This window comes from Simochromis diagramma, unplaced genomic scaffold (genome assembly GCF_900408965.1).
Source record: "Simochromis diagramma unplaced genomic scaffold, fSimDia1.1 OVJJ01000685.1, whole genome shotgun sequence".
NCBI lineage: Eukaryota > Metazoa > Chordata > Actinopteri > Cichliformes > Cichlidae > Simochromis > Simochromis diagramma.
Window position 1 is genome coordinate 3,082,833 of NW_024387477.1, and position 21,761 is coordinate 3,104,593.

At 42.0% G+C, this 21,761-nt stretch overlaps 1 protein-coding gene across 3 annotated transcripts in view; it reads left to right on the forward strand.

Annotated features, from left to right (window-relative positions):
• Nucleotides 1–20,066, forward strand: part of ppp3cb (protein phosphatase 3, catalytic subunit, beta isozyme) — a 35,705-nt gene extending 15,639 nt beyond the window's left edge. For 2 of the 3 annotated variants that reach the window (XM_040015800.1, XM_040015801.1), the window contains exons 3-14: nucleotides 1,181–1,305; nucleotides 3,105–3,216; nucleotides 6,826–6,971; nucleotides 8,570–8,709; nucleotides 9,874–9,951; nucleotides 11,389–11,483; nucleotides 11,684–11,809; nucleotides 13,136–13,213; nucleotides 13,314–13,398; nucleotides 13,676–13,773; nucleotides 14,840–14,887; nucleotides 17,572–20,066. In XM_040015800.1, the coding sequence (XP_039871734.1) occupies nucleotides 1,181–1,305; nucleotides 3,105–3,216; nucleotides 6,826–6,971; nucleotides 8,570–8,709; nucleotides 9,874–9,951; nucleotides 11,389–11,483; nucleotides 11,684–11,809; nucleotides 13,136–13,213; nucleotides 13,314–13,398; nucleotides 13,676–13,773; nucleotides 14,840–14,887; nucleotides 17,572–17,750 (1,310 nt within the window). In that variant the 3' untranslated portion in view covers nucleotides 17,751–20,066. The remainder of the gene's footprint in view (nucleotides 1–1,180; nucleotides 1,306–3,104; nucleotides 3,217–6,825; nucleotides 6,972–8,569; nucleotides 8,710–9,873; nucleotides 9,952–11,388; nucleotides 11,484–11,683; nucleotides 11,810–13,135; nucleotides 13,214–13,313; nucleotides 13,399–13,675; nucleotides 13,774–14,839; nucleotides 14,888–17,571) is intronic. The other variant, XM_040015802.1, reaches the window with a different exon arrangement.
• Nucleotides 20,067–21,761: the final 1,695 nt, after the last annotated feature.

Sequence of the window (21,761 nt, forward strand, 5' to 3'; positions counted from 1 at the left end):
AAGAATACTTCAGCACTTTGATGCCGTCTCAAAGTATGAGCTCTAAGACAGACAGACAGCTGGATGGCTAAAATCTGAACTGACAGGCTTTTAGGATGTCACACGAAGGCTTCTGGGAGAATACCGAGACAACTCAGAGGAGGCAGGCAGGTACGGCTCAATTTCACTCATGACATTTCTCATTCCCAATTCCCAGTTCAAATTAAAGCGAATGCTTATAAGTAGTCACAAAAACAGACATTAACATGGCAAGCAGATGGAGAGACAGGCAGACGAAGGCGGTCAGACAGATGCAAAATGGCCATCGTAAAATGGCTGCAGAGGGGAACTATGACATCAACTAAAAGTGAAAGGAGAGACCAGACAGATGGCGAGGGAGGCGGCTGGTAAGATGTGTGCTGGCAGATCGTACGGGCAGACAGTCCTGAAGTCGTTCAAAATGTGAAGTCTTCAGCATGTGCAGATTTACTCCTGGAAGCAACTTGTAACAATTCAAAAGAGAAAGCTCACAAAAGCTTGCATACAATAAGATGATGCAAGGGTCAATCAAGAAAGCCAGATACAAACAAATCGGATTTACCCTGAACGTGATTGCACGTCGTCATGAATGCATAAAATCCAACATCGGGTGCGAAATTATAAGCTAATCCTCGCTATCTTGGTTAGTAAGGTGTGTTTAACTGATGTAAAAAAAACTGAACACAGAATTCTCAAGTCTGTTAATACAAATAACTCACAGTAACATATTCTAGATTTGCTAGCCTATGATCCACTGGTGGGTGTATCCCACCTCCCCCTTATCGTAGCCCACTCCCCATGACCCGGAGTTGGATATGCAGTTAAGAAAATAGATCAAAAACTGGACAGATGTCCCAAAAAGCACAAAACTTCCAGCTCTGATTTCTGGTCTTTTTCAGGTAGTTTTTAAACAGACCTTGAAATGATCGAGTAGAATCTTTAAGGAGCTTTTAAAACACATTTTTGCTGTTTTTTCTATCCAAACAGATGAGTGGTGTTTCTAGATCAGCAGCCAGGACAGATATACCTCTGCAGATGCAAATCAGGCCATATGGAGCCACTGAAGCAAAGACGGTCCCACATTTTTGAGCTGAATTTGTTATGTGGGAGCTGAAAACTGCGGTGTTTATAATCCTGACACTGTTGTGTGCTGTTTCCACAGTGTGCGGAGATATCCACGGCCAGTTCTTCGACCTGATGAAGTTATTTGAAGTGGGAGGCTCTCCTGCGAACACGCGCTACCTCTTCCTAGGGGACTATGTGGACAGGGGGTACTTCAGTATTGAGGTGAGGAAGGATTGGACACACTGTGTATACGTCTTATTTATAGTGCTGTGCATTCAGTTGGGAAAAAAACAACTATCCTTGTTTCTATGTATGCCAGATTAGTGTATGTGGTGTACATTGTATTGAAGTCTATTATGCACATTCCAGGGGCAAGGTGTATTTTGGTATTCAGTATTGCAGATGTACAAAAAGTACTTGAGATTAGCAGTGACACGATGCACTATATGTGTCTGACAAATGCACATATAAAGATGCAATTTAGAATTCGTGACCAGGGGGTCCTTGTTACTGAGATCAACTTTCATTCACTATGTATGTTTCTACAGGACAGGCAACAATTTAAGGACAGCAAACGCTAACCAGAGTGTGGTTTGCTTCTTACTGTAAATATGCATGAAAGTTGGATGGAAACAGCACGGTATTCCAAGAGCTGTTTGAATATTTGATTCTTCAAAATGGATGAGGGCATCATAAAGAAATGTGTGATTACGTTATCCAGCAGAAATGTGGTACAGATGAGCAGACTGACTTGAATCCACAATATACAAGCGCGTGAATGTCTCAGCCTGTCAAGTCACCATGGCATATGGGATATGTCGCTGACACGGAGTGAGTTTGGAGCAGAGGGAGCGATATTTAGGCCACCTTCCTAACACATCTGAAGGGCACATAAGGAGGAGACTAAATGTAGAACAGAGATGATGGTGTGTAAAGGTGAGAGAACATCCTCTGAGCCATTTGTAGGGTTTCCTAAGTGATAAGAGTAAAAAAGCCAACGTGATAAATAAACACACATCCTGCTATACTCTAATGACCAAACTGTTCAGCCCCAAAATTTGAGCTTAACTTTGATTCTAGGCAATATGACATAGTTTCAGATTAATGCTGCACATACAAGACAGTTTTACAGTTTTTCCTACTGATGAAGACCGCCCTAATGTCCATTCATAGCACAACAATGTAATTAAGTAATAGACCAAAAAATTAAATGACAGTAAAGTTCCTGTTTTTCACCGTATGCTCTAGAAATTAGAAGTTTTTCTGCAATTTTACAAATTTATTCTTTACAATTTAAGCCTGAAGAGTCCAGCCTGTTCTCACTCCCAATGCGTAATATACCGACAATTTGTCACGTCCCGTGGCGTTCCATGGGAACGCGGAAGGTGACCTTCCACGTTCCTATGTTGCGCGCCAGGTTGTGGATGAAATCGAATAGAATGACACTCCCGCGGTAACACATGTTTCAGCTGTGTATTCCAGTCCTGACCCTAATCATAACCTTATTCTTAACGTTAACCACCACCTTAATCTAGAAGTGTTTTCCAAAGCGATTTATGTAAAATAGACGTACATGTGCAGATTTAAAACCAAACGGCTCTCATGTTTCCTAATTTTTCCGAACTCATAATATAGGGACGTGTTGGGTGGTCAAAAGCGTAATATACCAACGATTTGTCACCTAGCGTAAAATGTTACGCTTTGGGAGTGAGAACGTGTTGGAAGAGTCATACAGACAGATTTCTTTCATTTACTACAGCATTTAGAAAAACTATTCAAATTGTACTTCTTTTTATATCATGAGATTATTCTGAGATTAAATGTGTACTTAAACTTCTGTACATTGATCAAAAAGGGGAGTTTGCCTGGTCTGGCCCACTTCATATCAAAGTGGGCTGTTTATGGCCTGCGATGTAAAATGGATTTGACATCTGCACTCTTTGAAAATCGAAATGCTGTTGCAGTTGTGTACCTGCTGAACTCAATTTCTCATGTTTTCTCTTCTTTTGGTGAATATTTAGTGTGTGTTGTACCTGTGGTCACTGAAAATCCTCTACCCAAAGACGCTCTTTCTTCTCCGGGGGAACCATGAATGTAGACATCTGACAGAATATTTCACCTTCAAACAAGAATGTGAGTTGGCTTTTTGTTACACGGCCCATTTTTCTTTTATTTCAGCATTGGTTCTTCCACTCCTTTCACCCTCCGATGTTAAGCAGTGCTTATTTAGTTTTGATTATTAGTGGTTTGAACAGATCTTGTAAATCTCAGCTGACTGGAGAACATATTTTCAGTTTGGCTACAAACTTGGCAAAAAAATTAGCATGCTAACTGGTTCAGGATCATACATTTACAACTTACACTGCTCAGTTTACAGCTAAGAGTTTATTTGTGCTTGAATAACACCTAAACATGGTTTTTAAAAAAAGAGGAAAAATCAGTAATTAGTCAGTATTTCCTATAGCAGGTATCATGTTTTGTTTTATTTTCAAAGCCAGGTGTTATTAGCTAAAGGTAGCTAGCTAGCTTAGTTAGCAGGGTGCAGCTAAAGATAGCGCTGTATACTAATTATGTAACATATTAATATAATACAACAATACCACTTTCTGAACTCATCTCAGAGTTGATGGAAAGAATACTAATAAAAATAACACAAAACATGCCACGACTTTTTTTTTCTGTCAAACTAGCTAATATATTTAGCTGAACACCTATAGCAGGTAGTTAATGGCTGTCTTCCTACATAATTAGCTTTAGGGAGCAGTTTTTTTTGCAGCAGGCTGTAAATGTTTTTAACATGTGTATCTGCAGTTTTGCACGTCCAGGTTGTCTTAAGTTTGCAACCCTAAATGTAGCTTCCAGGATTGCTATTGTAGGTGAAAAGCTGATTAGCCCTTACACGTTATACACGACTGCTGAGAGAATGACACCATGTAACACGCGTGCAAATCGTGTTGAGCTGTGCTGTGCTTTAGGTGGCGAAGCTCTGATTGGATCCGCTTTATTCCATTACCTGATAGTTTCACCTATGGAGTTAAATATTTTCTGCTGGATCTCTTCTCATCCTCCCCCTCACCATCCTTACTTTTCTGCCACTGGCATGTTGTGTCCTCCCTCTCTTTTCTCTCCCTCCATCCTTTTGCTCTCTCCCCCAGTGTCTCCCTCTGTCTCTCTGACTCCTCCATCAGCGAGCTTCAGCCTCCTGTCCGAGAGTGGGTGATTAGCAGCAAATTAATTTGGCCCTTAATGATTGGCTCAGGGACTTACTCCTCTGTGTCTGATTGGCCAAGGGACGAGGAAGCTAATTTCCCTTGGTGCTCATGGCGAATAGTGGTCGCCCTCAATTACCATCTGCTATGTGTGTGTGTGTGTGTGCAGCACGAGAGCATGTACTGTGACTGCATGCGTGTGCAAGTGTCTTCATAAATGTTTGAGAGTGTGGAAGGAGCTGGTGGACTGGCAATAATGAGCTCTTGCTCTACACAAGGCAGATGGAGAGGTTGACAAACACACTCCTCGCTGTCACACACACACACACACACAGAGGCTGGCTACTGTACGCTTGTACTCCACAAGACTGGCTTTGATTTGTGTACGTGTCGTTTCATGTCCTCACACTCTACCTTCTCTCTTCCCCAGTCATCTCCTCTCCTTCCTTCTTATAACCTCTCCTCCTTCTCCTGTCTCCTCCCATCAGTCTTTCTCCTTCTCTCTTTAGCGTTCTTCTTTTCTCGCCTCCCTCCTCCTCTGCTGTCTAAAAACCATCCTCTTCTTCTTCTTCTTCTTCTTCTTTTCCCTCCTCCAATCTCCTTTCAGCTATTTTTAATCCCCGCGGTTTTGATTTTATGTCAGATGCATCGTTACGCCCATGTGTGAAATGTACTTTAAAAGATGCCGTGTCTTGGATGTCGTTATTGATACTGCTGCCAATTCAAAGGAGTTTTTAATACACACAGACACACATACAAAAAAGAAGAAAAAAAGTGACATGTCTATGCTGCTTTGTGTTTATATTTGGGTCATTATTTAAAATGCTGTAATAGTGAGATTTGTGTTTTATTTTTTATTTTTTTTCTCGTATCTCTGAAGTGGCATTTCTAAAACAAAATCCAACATCATCAGAGAGGAGAAAAACAGGTCATATGGGAGTGCTGGAGAAGAGCCGGCCCCATAAATTATTAACGCGTTGTGTGAAAATCCTACACGTTAGTGCCCTTGCACCCAAGTGAACCAAATGACGTGGTAACACTTTACGGGAAGGGTATTATCGTGAATTCATTCGTGATTTCATGCACGAAAAAGCGTCACTAATACGTGAAAAAACCCATGACTCATCAGGAAAGTGCATGAATTAACAGTATCTCATGCATGCCTTAATGCATGAACAATACATTAATTAATACAACACCTAAGGTATTTCAGTCATCTTGATTCATGAGTTATTAACCGTGTGCACAGACAGGCTTAAAAAGAAAACACTGAGCAGAGGCAGTGAGTGTGTGTTCACTGTCTCTGCTCAAATGTTCTAATCGTGGTTGACTAAGCAAAACGTCTTTATGACTTTGTCATGTTTTAGGGGCCTAAGGTAAAGTGGTGAGCTGGGTATTGCTTTATTAACATTGATGAATAACAAATGAAAGATGAAGGAGATTTGTGAGCGGGAGACAAAGATAAAAGATGGTTAAAGCCACTTTTATGTCACCCATTGGTTTGTACACACTTTTTTGAAGGTTAAGTTTAGGTCTGTTGTTGGTCATCTTTTCTTTTGGTGTGACCATATTTAGGTGAGAGGATGGAGCGCCAAATTATCAGTTCAGTTAGCAGCCTTGGTTAGCAAGCTGCATCCAGACACCATAGGTGCAGACATCTGGTTATCAGTGCTAAGTAACATACTTTTCCAACATGCTTCATTTTTTTTATGTATTAGGCTGTAAACATGTTTATTTCTGCTGTAAATAGTTTTTTCTGTCTGGACTAAGTTATGGAGTCAAACTCAAGTGGGCATTAGAGGAACAGGTTTCCAAGTGGAAAGAGTTTAACGCTTAGAAAACAAAAAAGAACAGGCATCTTTATTTACAGTTGTTTTTAATCTTTTATCATGTCAAACAAAAGCAACACGATGTTTTAAGAATAAAAAGTGCAGCTGCAAGCTCGTTTTACTCACTGTTGGTTTTTGATACCTAATTTAATGAATAATCTACCTCTTTAGTTTCTCTTCTCTTCTCTTTAATATAATTAATAATCACTATTCAGGGGTTAAGAAGGACCAGGTCACCATTTATTTATTGAACATTAGGTGGTGAAGACGTCATGGTTAAATAATTATTCTTGAAAATAATCAGAATTGGTCAGAATAGACATTCACTACCATTACTGCTTTTTTTGGTTATTAATTTATTGTTCTTTCTTTAAGGCACGCACACTGCAGTGTCATTCTTGGTCTGTTACACACAAACACAATTAAAGCTATTTACTGCACAAAGTAATGTATGATTTTATATATATGTACCATTACCACAGCGTGTTAGCAATCGTGTTTTTAGACTGATTCTGTCTGAAGCCTTCAGATTACTAACTTCTGTCCATGTAAAGGCCTGTTTGTTCTGCGTGCATCAGTCTCCCAGTGACAGGGACCGACTGTGCAATTGTAGCAATGGTGGCTATTCAAAGCATGTCAAAACACACTCAGGCACTTCCTTTGTTTCAAGTCTTGAAATGTCTGTCTACTCCCCCAACCTGCAGGTAAGATCAAGTACTCAGAGCAGGTGTATGACTCCTGCATGGAGGCGTTTGATTGCCTGCCTCTGGCAGCCCTGATGAACCAGCAGTTCCTATGTGTGCATGGGGGGCTTTCACCAGAGATTCACACGCTGGACGACATCAAGAAGGTAAAATCAAAGACACACGAGCAGTTTTGAGTTATCACTGCTGTGATAACAAAACAATGATAACTTTTTTGACAAAAAGTGGTGTTTAATGACATTTTTTGTATCTATAGGGTGAATGTTTTGTCTGTGTACAGTAATTTTTTTCACCTTATTTTACAGAAGTTTCTATTTGTTTTTATTTCTAAGTATTTGATAAGCAACGCTGACCATTGTGTAAATAAGGCATCAATCAGCTCTTAGAAAATAATGGTTAACTGTCTTTGAGAAGTACTAACATTTCCTACATGTAGAAAAATTGCTGAAATGTAGTGAAGAACTGAATCTGAATTCATTTTAAACCTTTTCCTGTTTAATCATTATGTAGTAATGCATAAAATGTATATAAAGTGATAAAACAGCCTTTTAAAAAACATTTGTAATAACTAAATTACAGAGCTGAAACCTACCAATCAGATTAAGAAAGTCTGGTTTGACAGTGTAGAAGTTGTCATATAGAAAAGCTTAAAGAAGCCAAAGCTAACTTCACGTATTGTTTACTAAAGGCCTACACAGAGCAAACAAAACAATGAAAAATAGCAAAAATATCCGTTTTGGTCATACCCTTTGTTATTCTGCATAACTAAATAAATTAGTTGTTGAATCAAATCACAGTGGAGAGAAGAATCTAGACCTTGTAAACCTAGCTTAGCAGTAGCTACAGCTTTGCCTTCAATTCAGGTGACAGGGTGTAGCTAAGTCAGGTGTTTAATGAATACATTATTTGTTCTTTTCTTTTCCTACTTACACAAAACAGTGATGCGTTATATTTGTTGTAACTAGGAAGTATAAATAATGATAGTAAGGAGATTTGGTCTAGAAAGCCATAGGAACACATTTATTTTGTAGACAATGCATTTAACCTTCTGCATTCCCAAAGACATGGTGTCACTTTATATTCAGCATCCTGGTGTACATGTAAGTTCTGTTATAGAGAGTAATCAGCCTGCAAATGCACAAAAAGAAGAAAGATCAGCCTTCGTAACTGTCCACAGTTTGTTATTCATTCTCAGTTTCACCTTTTCTCCAGTTCCTGCTCTTTGCCTGTGCAGGATAAGGAATACAAGAGGAAGGAAAATTAATCATGCATGCAACATGAGATCGACCTATGTGCAGCACTCAGGCACATTCATTCAGCAGTCATAAACCAACTTTTATTTCAGCTTTTTAGCCTGCTCCGAGTGTGTTCATTAGAAACCATAAAATAACCCCTGTGTGTATACAGTTCACTGAGCTCCAGAGCACAAAGGCACACACATGAACACAGAGACGCGAGAACACATACTTCCTCATCTAATGGCAGTGTTTCCATGGTGAATCTGCTGGTGTGACATCTTCTCCCTCCTGTGTGGTGGGGGTTGCCATGGAGATGCTCTGCTCTGACAGTATGTGTTTGTGTGTGTATGCTATGTGTTTGCTTTTCTTTCTCCCCTGATTTATCCTATATGTGTTGGAGGGTTGTTTACATGACTGAAAATGTCTTTCATGTAGAAAATCTCTGTTTCTGTAAGCTCACATTTCTATACTTCTGTGTGTGTGCGTGGTTTTTTTGTGCGTCCTAGTTGGACCGGTTCAAGGAGCCTCCGGCGTTTGGGCCCATGTGCGACCTGTTGTGGGCCGACCCCCTGGAAGACTTTGGCAATGAAAAGACCCAGGAGTACTTTGGCCACAACACGGTCAGAGGGTGCTCCTATTTCTACAGGTACAGGAGGGTAGAATTACTCCTCAAGGTGTTGTGACCAGCAAAAAAAACATTACGTAAGAGCCCTGACATTTTATTTTTGAATGGGAATGAATATAGTCTGGCAGCCTTGCAGCAGCAGATCCCTGTGCTTATGAAGCTCAAAGGCAGAGCTAAGAGCTGACCTGGTACTCCAACAAGCCAGTGTGGATGTAATATTCTGGGATGATGGTTCACGGCAGAGACAGTACTCTTTAAAATCACCACCTGAAAGAGAAAGAAGTTCTCACTCATGTCCCTGACTCCGGGTTTTCTCTTGGATAGGTGGATGTCTCTTTCTAAATGATCTGAGCGCCCTGTCGCTACCGTGCATGAGCAACATGCGATGCTCACCTACAAATTAGAAATCTAATAAGTTTCAGGTCGACTTCAAGCTGCAGGTTTGGGATGTTGTTCCCGAGCAGAGAGAACGGGAGAGACGCCTCGTGTGCGCGTTTACACCACATCCGAGATCCACTAACGGTCGCTGGGATTTGTAGAAAATCTTGGCTACTTTACACACACATACGCACACCAAACACGCAGCACACACAGTTCCGTTTCAGCATGAAACGATATCCCACAATCCCCAGGGAGACTGCACGGTTCTGTTGCTATGACGACTGGCTACTCCTGCCAGATATGGAGTGATATTAAGATACAGTGAGAGAACGAGGGAGAGTAACATAGGAGGAGGGTGGCAGGGGGAAAAAGATGAGAAAGTAAGAATGGGGGGCATGTACAGACGAGGGGGGAGACGGTGTTTAGAAATGGATGTTGTGACATGTTCTCTGTGGCAAACACACCGATTTTCTATGTTTAGGAGACACAGCATCAATCAGCCAACTAGTGTACAGTCAGCCCACCTCAGCACTGAGGCAGCCATAAGCCTGGCTCAGGCCTGTCACTCCTCACTGATGCCCCCTGCTGGTCTCAGTCAGACACTACCTTAGAAAACAAAAGCCTACTCATCACCCACTGCCAGACTTTAAATATCTGTTTTGTGGTTTACAGCAGCCTTGACATATGACTTGTTTGTTATGTAAAGTGTGTTTTACTGCATCTCTTTGAATAATTCTTCCCCTTCATGTTTCTTCCTTTGCCCTCACTTACTCTCACTTGTTGTCCCTCTCTCTCTGTCTCCAGTTATCCAGCAGTGTGCGAGTTCTTACAGACCAACAACTTGCTGTCAATCATCAGAGCGCACGAAGCACAGGATGCCGGGTGAGCTGACCGGCTGCTGCGGCTCAGTCCTTTCTCTCAGCTTAAATGGGCGCACCATTTCATTTAATGGCTTACCCTGACATTTCATGTTCTGAGCTGTTATTTTTCATTGTCGGGGAATTGGCACATTGCAGGAAAAGAGGCGGCACAATTTTCACCCTGAAACTGTGTGATTAGCATTGTTCAGAGTTGGTCTGACTGAGAGTGCACCAACAGCCGGTGCAAGATTCAACCCTAACTAACTCAGCACAGGAAGTCAAAGAGGCTGCGTACACTTTGTACTAAAAGTCTGAATAAAATAGTGAAGGGAAAAAAATTGTGACCCAAAAATGCATTCCTGGCATCTATTATCTCACTGAAAATCCTCTAGATGTAATGCAGCAATTAAGGCAGCGCTGTGTTCTGTGTGTGTGCTGTTTGGTGAACCCATTAACAGTATTTGGTCTGTCATGCAGACAAGTAGTCTGGGTAATCATCCAGAGGTCTTAATGCACTTGTTATAGGATGGCCAAAAAACAAGCTATTTCAGTCGCCAGGCTTCTGCACCTGTGCAGAGTAGCTAATGTGGAGATAAAACATGCATTCATGGTCAAAAAAACAAAAAAGAGACTGTTCGATGAAGTAAGCAGCAGCAGTGTGGATACAAAATGAAGCAGCTTTCACCTGAGAACTTACAAAAGACATTGTATTCACTGCTGTCTCTATGAATTCTTTGATTGAATTCTTGAAGCCCTTGATTTGTGAATGTGCCATTGCTGCATTATATTCTCCAACAATAGCGACAGCACAAAGAGAATAACGGCCAGCTCACTCAAAAAAAAAATCTAAGCTAGCTGCTACAGGAACTACCCTAAATGGTGATTTTGTCTGGGAAAAATTGGTTTCTCTTCACTGAAGTTTAATAAGCAGTGAGAATCTAAAGCTGTAGCTCGGTGGATTTACAGCAGCACACTTTCCTGTCAATATTACCTGATGAAATGTGTGTTGTTTATAGCGGCCTGACAATGAAAAAAGATTTTTTTTCCCCTAAACCACACAAATCCTAAACAAAGGGGAGAATCAAAACATAACATACAAATATTATCATTAAATTCACACAGAACGTGAACCACGCTCTCCTGGGTGAAATTGTTAGACCCACTCAGCCACCACAACCCAGAACAGTAAAGTTTTGTTTTGATAATTTGCATATCTATGCAGGCTTCCGATGCCCAGTAGCTTTTTCTGTTTTTTTACTTGTCATTTTCCTCTGCTATGCAAGGCAATCTGCTCTATTTCTGTTCTGTTAGTTTAAAAGAGTGTGGCTGTCTCACCTCCAACCATCCCCTGGCTGCTTTAGAAGACCTGCAAAGCAAATCCTTGTTTTTTTCATCCACAGCGCGGTGTCCTATTTGAGTGGCTGTAACGTGGGCGGCTTGTTTGTCTCTCTTTCCTCAGGTACCGTATGTACAGGAAGAGTCAGACTACAGGTTTCCCCTCGCTCATCACCATCTTCTCCGCTCCAAACTACCTGGATGTCTACAACAACAAAGGTCTGACTGACGTGTGTTATCCAATTATTGTAGAGCAAACTGTTTGTGTTGTAAGACTTCTCAGGAAAATCTTTACATGTACGGATGGATGGAAACATTGTTACCTCCTAGAGGAGCAAGCTTTCAATAGGTTAATATCTGCTTCTGTGTGTGTGTGTGTGTGTGTGTGTGTGTGTGTGTGTGTGTGTGTGTGTGTCTAGCTGCGGTGCTAAAGTATGAGAACAATGTGATGAACATCCGTCAGTTCAACTGCTCCCCTCACCCCTACTGGTTGCCCAACTTCATGGACGTCTTTACATGGTCGCTGCCCTTTGTTGGAGAAAAAGGTACCACCACCCCCCCCCCCCCCCCCCAAACACACACACACATTACATTACAAATACCATGGAAGAGCATGTTGAAGAGGAAGTGCAAAATCTACATCTTCCACGTGAAGATAATTTAGAAACCATTTAATTTTGAAAGTGAAAGTAAACCTTCAGTTGAACTTCTCCAGTGAGAGAGCTCCTCTGCTCAGCTACTAACAGAGTTTGCACGGTATGCATGCCTAGTTTGGGATCCTGGTCCTTGCTGGTGTCTACTGGTCAATAGGGGAGTTGACTGGATGTCTGTGGGATTCTGAGACAGAAGGAGAAACTTAAAGTCTCTGAAGAGCATTCATGTATTCTCAAAGATCACCAGATTTGACTCGTTTGACCTGTTTGAAGGCAGGGACAACCCGCAGTGGGTGGACTGGCTTCCTCTATCTGTCCAGTGTAACTGTGGGCGAATGGCTTGTGAGGTTTAGAGGCTGCTGGCCTTTCGGGCAGAATATGGCTTCAAAACCAGCAAAGTGTGGCATCAGAATCTGGGCTTTATTTTATGGAATGTGTAAATATATACAGAGCAGCTGCGAGGAGGAGCTGCTGAAAGAAACCAGGGGGCACGAGTGGTGCTAGATATGTCATACAACCTGGGACAGTGGCACCTCAAAACAAGGCCGACAACGGCTGGAACACATATTAATGTCAGTGAACAGGACGTCTCAGTTCATTTTTTTACCAAGATAAGCTTCAGTATAGCGGATTTTTAGCATCAATTACAACCTTGTGACAAAAAACAGTTGTGTTGTTAATTCTGGTTGCAATCAATAAACATATATGTTTTCTCTGCAGTTTGAAATTGAGCTGAAGACGATATATGTTAATGGTTCCAGGTCAAACTGACCTGAGGGATACCAGTTTGATAAGCGATTAATAAAATGGATCGCTGATGTACAGTAACAGAGTGTGATTCTTGATATCTTCATCTTTGTCCACTCACAGCCCTCTAACGTCTTCACAGCTGGACATAGTTCAGCTCCGTCCTACTTACATAAAAAGATTTGTCATATTTTTTCCCAGAAAACATTTTTATTTTTCACAGTAGACACTGAAACATGTCATATCAAAGGGGTAACAATCACACCGATGATGGCTCATGTTCCATTAAGGGATCGCGGAGAGCCGGTGTGAAGGTCTGCTGTCACATAGGTCGATAATTTACCGCTATTCATTGAAGGACACGATAATTACCCTGTCGTTAACATTTTGACTAGGACCTAAACTGCATGAACCAGTTGGCAGTTTTGTTGTCCTTTTATAGAAGCGTATCTGTGTCTGTTTGCCCTGCAGTGACTGAGATGCTGGTCAACGTTCTGAGCATCTGCTCTGACGACGAACTCATGAACGATGGAGACGAGATCTATGACGGTACGAAGCCGCCAGCATTGATTTTTTTAAGGGTAGCTAGCGTTCTTTTTTTCTTCTACGTGTCATCTTTCAATAACGTTTCTGCTCCACTCACTTCCAGCCAGTGCAGCGGCAGCGAGGAAAGAGGTGATCAAAAACAAGATCCGAGCCATCGGGAAGATGGCCAAAATGTTCTCCGTTCTAAGGTGGGTCAAGTTGCAGTTAAACACGCGTGTGCGCTTGCCTGCACATGCTCGGTTTCCCGCAACTTCTGCAGAAGCTGGCAGTCATCAGATCCTCACTTTTTAAAAGAGATTTTTCTAAAATCTGTCTTTTAAACCACAATCGTGTTTTTTTGCATGTTTGCAGGTGTGCAGTGTGTGAGGAAGTGTGTAATTCTTTCTCTTTATCACCTGCTGTCTTCTTTTACCCACACACATCTGTCACACACACACACACACACACACTGTCTCTGTTTCTCAGGGAGGAGAGTGAGAACGTCTTGACCCTGAAGGGACTGACCCCGACAGGCATGCTGCCCAGTGGCGTTCTCTCTGGGGGCAAACAGACCCTGCAGAGCGGTGAGTGTTTCATTCACTCACACACACATAAGCACACACACAGTCACATGCACACAAACTTAACCCCGAACTCATATTCAGAAACACAATGCCACACAGACAGTTTGAGTATCTGCTTTGGAGCATCCTCCGGTTCCTCCATGCCCTCTCTCCTCTTCTCCTCCTCCTCCAGCTGTTTTTCTCCTCTCATCCTTCTGCCTCACTGACTCACTCCCTCTCTCCACCTCACCTCGCCAGCGCTGAAGGATACTAACAGCCCACTGGTTGCCTGTGTGTGCGAGTGTCAGAGAGAGTGTACGAGCGAGAGGCTGAGAACCTGAGAATGACACCAAAATACAGGGCAAATGCATGTGTGTGTGTGAACTAACAGCAGCTAATGCTAACACCAGGTGCCCTCTGAACCTGCTGTGGTCTCAGTGCTGCTCTGAGGGCTTTGCTTGTTTAAAACCTGAAACATGCCCCTTAGAAGGGGGTGTCTGGTAGTTGGGATATTTAATCAATGCTAATATTGAAATTATATGGATGTTACACATGATATTGATGATACAGAGTCTCTCACTTGTGTATATTTATCATGATGACATCTCCACAGAGCTCTAACGTGAATTTGGCCAACAGAATAGCATGAAGAAAATTTCACGTTCAGCTAAACAATTATTGGTCCAAGCTGGCCGTCAAAAACTGCAATCTTTCACTTCTGCCTTAGTTCATGGTGCTCGTCATAAATCGCATAATACCCGTCTGATCTCCCAGGCCAGCGTGAGGTCTCGTTTTATGTTTTATGACTTCCTGTTTGATTTTTGGATCACCCCAAAGTTCTGCCTACACTGTTTTCCAACCAGAGATTGTTTGACAACATTTAGCTCAGCCTGTCGGAGCCTCCTCAGCAAGCGCTGCTCACCCATACGGCAAAGATGTTTACGCATATCTGCACAGAGCATGTTTCAGCCTTCACTTCGTTTTCCTTCTCCTCCTCCTTTCTTTGTACTCCATCTTTCTCTCGGACTCTGTCATCTCCTCTCTCTTCCTGTCCTCCTTTCTTTCTCTTCTTTTGCCCATCCTTCAGCTACCATTGAGGCCATTGAAGCTATCGAGACAGTTAAGGACGCCGAAGGTAAAATCCCACTCATTTCACTGTGTGTGGGCGCGTGTGTTATATGTGTGTGTGTGTGTGTATGCGTGCGTACGGACGTGTGTGCAGCATGGCTGCGCTCTCAGCCGCCCATGCTCATAAGGTCATAGATATTTCCTTAGACACGATGCACTCAGCTCTTCTAACTGCATCACCGCTCTCAACAAAGCTGCTGCATGCTGGAGCCACCACATTAAAGCACACAACATGCATAAACCTTTCTTTTTCATCCTCTTGGGAAACAGGAAACACATACAGCCATATATTTGCATTCTGTTCAGATGAAACACGCAGAGAATATTTTCTCCACACACACACATTTACAAGAAGAGCGGGAATGTGGGCGGGAGAGGATGTTGCAATGGAGGGCAGGGTCACCCAGACCTCCTCACGGACTGCAGTGTGTTAGTGTTTTTCTATAGTTTCCATAGATGCCGTAGTTCTGTAGAAGATGAGCATGCAATCAATCTGTTTCTCAACAACCTACAGCAGAACTTGGCCAGATCAAAATTTGCAACATTTGCAATTCGCTGAAGAAACATTTATACTGATCTGCCACAAAATTCGTCTTTTTACTTAGCTTTCAGCCTCCTGAAAGCTAAGTAAAAAGACAACAAAAGTATTCACGTGACCTAGATTCAGAATAAAAGTCTTTGCTTACACCAAGAGATGGTGTGTGCTGAAGAAGGCAAGCTAGTGTGGCTGAAACCTCTGCAAAAAGTTGGGTTTGGGATTATACAGATACAGTTTCACACTCAAAACCTTTGCAAAGAAAAAAAGATTAATTTGGCATATGGATGCATTACATTCAGAGGCGGCTGCCAGGTCTGCCAGGTTCTTTTGAGCTCACGAACAGATTGTGGTCATGGATTGTGTCTTTTGTGTATCATGCCCGGCGTGCACAGGCCCAGTACTCGGCACGCTTCAGTTACCCATACTAGTTTGTGTTTGTACCTTTAGTGCTGTCTTTGGCTTACCTGAAGTACAGACCATAATTTGTTTACCCAAATGAATTATGGGTATCGCCTGTGCTGTAGTTTTCTGTCATGTTATATATGATTTGTAGTTGGGTGTTAGACATGTGCTTTGTAGTACAGTGGCATCTGTGAGCAGCTGCATGTGTGACAGTTGTCTTGTGCCGTTGTTGAAGAGTTGGCATTGGCCTCTCCAGACAGTCCTCCTTATTGGTACAGGAGCATCTGCTGGAACAGAGGTTTACCTGGTCTGAGGTGACAGCTACTACAACGAATCAACCTTAATGCTGGTCGATGTTTTGTCTAATTTAAAGACACACCGTTTAAAGACAACTGAAATAAAGCCAAGTCTACAGCCATGCTAGCTCTGTGAAATGCTTCCGCTAGCATGCTAACAGGTTTACGAATGACAGAAGGAACACGCTGCTGAATTAATACGTTTAACTGAAGTCCAGATATGCGTCAATGACTGACTCTTCAGTGCGACAGAACAGACTGTGATACTTTGGATCTGGTGTACTGCTAATGTGTTTGTGTGCTTTGCTAACATTTGACGATTAGCAGTAAATACAAAGCAAAGCTAATGCTACGCGAGCATGAGCAAACATCTGACAAATAATAATAATATTAATAATAGTAATGGTGACTAACTCAAACATAAAACCCATTTAACAGATTTATCAGAGAACACACATAATAAATGTCCGTTCAGTCATTTCCTCATTTGCACCTTTAAAGCATTAGTGTCGGTTGGTATGAAGTTGCAACTTGGATGAAATAAAAACAAAAAGCAGATGCGCATGCTTTTGTTTCATAATGACTCTAAACACTGCTGACTCACCTGTACTACTTCCCATAAAACCGCCATCTGATAATATCTTGCTGCTCTCTGGAAGCCAACTGGTTTCACTTTTTTTTCTGTGTAAAGATTTCTTGAAAAGCACTATAAAAATCCTTTTGCATGGAGGTGCAATCAGCTCTATCTAACTCTCAGCAAATAAATATTCTTCCCAAAATGTTGAAGCACTTCCTGAAATATTTGTCAAGTCCAAAGCGGAGTAAAGAAAATCCTGGTGATCACTATGACCTGACTAAAATTGGTGGAGTGCTTCTTTAAGATATCAATGCAAGGTTAAAGCTGCCCCCTTAGTCACAAACAAGGAGTACTCCCAAAGCCAAAAGGGAGGAACATGAGGGAAATGGAAAAATGTGACTACATGTCCTTACCTGTAAATTCTGTGAGCTCCTTCTGTATATGATGGTTTGAATGAACAGCTAACTGTCAGAAACTTGTCCCGAGGGGAAAAGACATCTTAAGGTCTTACGAAAGACCGATTGTGCTCATATTGTTTTTCTAATAACATCTTACCAACCACTTTACTCACTGCTAATCTAAGGTCAATGTCCAGATAAACACCGGTTCATGGGTGGCATAACATCTTTGTAGATATGAACATACGATATGATTTTGTTTATCCAAACCCCAGCTGACCTTCAGCTGAAGAGATTTAGATCAACATGATCTAAATGTGGTTACTGGAGAAACTGAGAAAAGATTTACTTCCCAGGCCACACTCATGCTCCTTATCGGGGGGTTTGGATACACAAGATTTTGTGCAATACTGTGTCGACTTTTAACTGTGCATGTATGTGTGCTTCTGCCTTGGTGTGTGTATGCGTGTGTCTCTGCAGCCATTCGAGGGTTCTCTCCGCAGCATCGGATCAGCAGTTTTGAGGAGGCCAAAGGTCTGGATCGGATCAATGAGAGGATGCCACCGCGTCGCGATGCCGTCAACAGCGTGGGCCTGTCGATGGGCCGCATGAACATGGGAGAGCCCAATGGGACCGACAGCAACAGCAATCTACAGTGATGGACGTACATGCCCACGTGCCCAGACACACACCTACAGTTACCACACTGACCTGGTCCCATATTTCATATTATGTGTACATAGGCATATATACAGACAAGAAAAATGCATCACACACACAGACACACAGACACACACACACAATATTTCCTTTACTAAATAGGTACAGACAACATAAAACCCAATGCAATTACATACACACATCCTGCCCCTTTTCCCGTCGCCATCAGCTGTTATTTAAAGGCATGAGCATACATGGACTTTACCACCAAAGGCTCAATCTCTTCTCTGAACTGATTGGCCCCATTTAGAGAACTACAACTCTCATGTACCTGCACAACCACAGGAAAAGAGTCTCCAAAAATACTCCCCACGCAAAGCACGAGCAGCTACTGTTTGCCTTGTATGGAGGGGGGTGGGGGGATCACCAGCGGGCTGACAGTGACAAGCCTGTGAAGGTGTGCTGTTTGTGATGGACGGGGTCAAGTTTAAGGGTTGGTGCAGACGGCAATCGGTGGGGGGGAGGTATTTAAGTGTCATGTATGATTCTTTTTCCTGTTTGCATCCCCAAAACAGGAAGTGGAACCATTACCAATGCTGATTTTCCAAAGTGCGTGCACATGCTTTTAACGTGTCGGTGTCTGTATGGCTGTATTTGGAAAAAAAATGAAAAAGTGTTTACGTTTGCGAACACGAGCAGAGCCGAGCATCAGGCAACGGCGAGAATATGTTTTTGATGTGCAGTGTGGCGGCTTATCTGCCAGCGAGAGATGTGCGGAGATAATCTCAAGCTGCGGTCTAATCTGAGCCTCGCCATCCTTTCCTCCTTTGGAGGAGAGTCCCATTTTGCTTTTGTAGCACCACACTGCAAGCATACGCCACTTGAAGTCAAGTGGCAGGAAACCCCCCTGCCTGCCCATCCACCCAAAAAAGAAACAAAGAAACCCCCTCGTGGCTCCAAATGTGACCCGGGATCATATTTGAAGTGTTTCTCCCACCTGTTGTGTGTAAATAGAATAAATAAGAGAGGTTTTATTGCACATCTTGATGCGTTTGGTCACAGGGTCTGCAAGATGCAGTGTATGGTAACGTGGGATGCCAAATGTACTGTATGTGAGTGAGACGCAGAGGTGGGGGAGGGGAGTTGAAATGTGAATTCAACACTCTATTCATTCTCTTTCTACATCCTCCTTTCTTCCCGAGTTGCTGTCTGCTAAAAAGACAGCAGTGACTGCCGGGAATCTCCGGCCTAATAAGCAGGAAACGATATTCCACTGAGGAAACACACTCTTCTGGTGAAGGCAGAAGCCAAGACAACAAGAAGAAGTCCGAAGGGGGGAAAAGGGTCTTTGTAAAGCATTTATATTAAAGCATCAGTGCATGCAGAGTTAAGTTCTTTGATAATAATGTGAAGATTATATTTGTGCTCTGTGTTTCACTATAGTAGGATTTTCTTTTCTTCTTGTTTTTCTGGCTAATATAAATGAACTGAGGTATGATGAAACATTTATTTTGTACATAATGTTAATTTTTTTTTTTTTTTTGTATTCATTTTGCGTTCGATTTCATTGGGGGTTATTTTTGCCACCTTTTTTTCCTTCTTCTTTTTTCACGACCTGTGTTTCCGGTTTCTTTCGATGCTGTACAGAATGACGACTCACTTCTATTCAAAGTGTCAAGTCCACATTCTCTCCTCTCTTCTTTGTCGATGTACAGGAGTTGTTTTTAAATGATAAATATGAATAACGATAAACAAATATTAAACTAGCATCGATGAATGACCATTACTATATACAAAGGCACAGGCATTCAGGCAGCCAAAAGCATGATTGCATGGTTAAAATTTGCGCTGTTCAAAGCAAAAAAGCAGCAGACACATTTTAACGGGAGGCGTGTTGCCGTCACAACTTAAAGGAAAAAAGTGTACTCTCTCTCTGATCATAATTCTTGATGATTCCTCTTGTTATTTGATGATATTTATGAGTCTATGATTATTATGATTCTATTTATTATGGACATTATTCTTAATATTAAGCTCTCTCTCTCTCTCTCTCTCTCTCTCTCTGCTGGTTGCTCTTCATGTTGCGTTGCTCCTTGGTTGATCTTGTGCTTCTCTGGGAGAGGTGAACCCCCCTTGGGAGACCCTGTGCCATAGAAACTGTGCCACGGTTCTGACTTTCTCTGTCTCTTGTTCAATCTCTCTCTCTCTCTTTTCTCTCAGCTTTCTGTTTTGACTCCCCCGGTCACTAACACTGTAAGCATGCCCCATGGGACGATCCACTTTTTTACTCTTGAATAAAATATGCATGAACCTTTGGTATGGATACAGAGCCTTTATTTCCTTGTCACATGTTTCCTTACCAATTAATCACAGACACAAATTGCAATACAAAGGACTAACTCTGATGTTTTCAGAGTTTTTATCAGTTTTTAGCGTTAACTCTGTTTCCCTGGGTCTTTTCCTGTGTGTTTTGAATACATCTTCTTTTTTTGGTACCGGTACTGGTTTTATTTTGTTGTATTTATCCGCAACACCTTAAAGGCCGGTCCGTTAAAATATTGTCGGACATAAACCAAAGATGTTTATAAACCAAAGATGTGAAGATGTTTCACGTCTCATCCGAGAAGCTTCTTCAGTTCTAGGGTCAAATGGTGGAGAGTCCCAGATTTAAGCCCTGTGGGAGTGTGAAAACGGGTGTAAATCACAGAACTGAAGAAGCTTCTCGGATGAGAGGTGAAACGTCTTAAAGCAACTTAAAGAAGTCCAGATGCTTTTCTTTCCAAGCTCCTTAGACAACTAACTCTGATCAGAGCTGCATAGAGTTAGAGCACCTGTTCTGTGGGAAATGTGAAAGATGCCACACAACAGAGACATTTAAAGAGAAGTAGTTTAAGTAGTTAAGATCTGAGCAAAGATCAAGTCTTAACATGATATCAAATATACATTCGTTTAAATAAGACCCCCTTTAAACAAGCACTTTGGCGACAGTGGGAAGGAAAAACTCCCTTTTCACAGGAAGAAATCTCCAGCAGAACCAGGCTCAGGGAGGGGCGGGGCCATCTCTTTCAAAAGGTTGGAGGTGATGAGAGGAAGAGAGCCAGACATTAATATTAGCTAATGATTAAGAGAGTGGGGCAAAAACACATAGAGAGGTTGGTGAAGAAGAAATAGTCAGTGCATCACAGGAAGCCCCAGCAACCTAGGCCTACAGCAACATAACTAAGGGAGGATTGAGAGTGACCTGATCCAGCCCTAAATATAGGTTATTATCAAAAAAAACTTTTTAAGCCTAATCTTAAAAATTGAGAGGGCATCTTTCTGTTGAATCCAACTGGGAGTTGGTTTTACGGAAGAGGGGCCTGAAAGCTGAAGGCTCTGCCTCCCATTCTACTTTAAAAAACTCTAGGAACAACAGGTAAGCCTGCAGTCTAAAGTGCTCCACTGGGTGACACAGTACTATGACATCTTTAAGATAAGATGGGGCCTGATTATTCAAGACCTTGTATGTGATGAGAAGGACTCAAAATTTGAATCTAAATTGTACAGGGAGCTGATGAAAAGAAGTTAGTGTGGGAGAAATCTGCTCTCTCTTTCTAGTTCCTGTCAGTACTCTCGCTGCAGCGTTTTGGATCAACTGAAGGCTTTTCCAGGGAGTTTTTAGAACATCCTAATAATAATTCATTACAATAGTCCAGCCTACAAGTAATAAATGCATAAACCAGTTTTTCCTGTATCACTCTAAAACAGAATATTTCTAATTTTAGAGACATTGCAACAAAACAATCCTGCATATTTGATTAATATGCACATTGAAGGACAGGAAGGTCAAAAAATACCAAGATTCCTCACTGTGTTACTGAAGGTCAGGGTAATGCCATCAATTATGTAAACAGAATTGGTCCTAGCATGGAACCCTGTGGAACGCATAATAAACTGTAGTGTGACGAGGGCTCTTTATTTACATGAACATATTAGATACATATCATTGCAGTGCAGTGTCTTTAATTCCT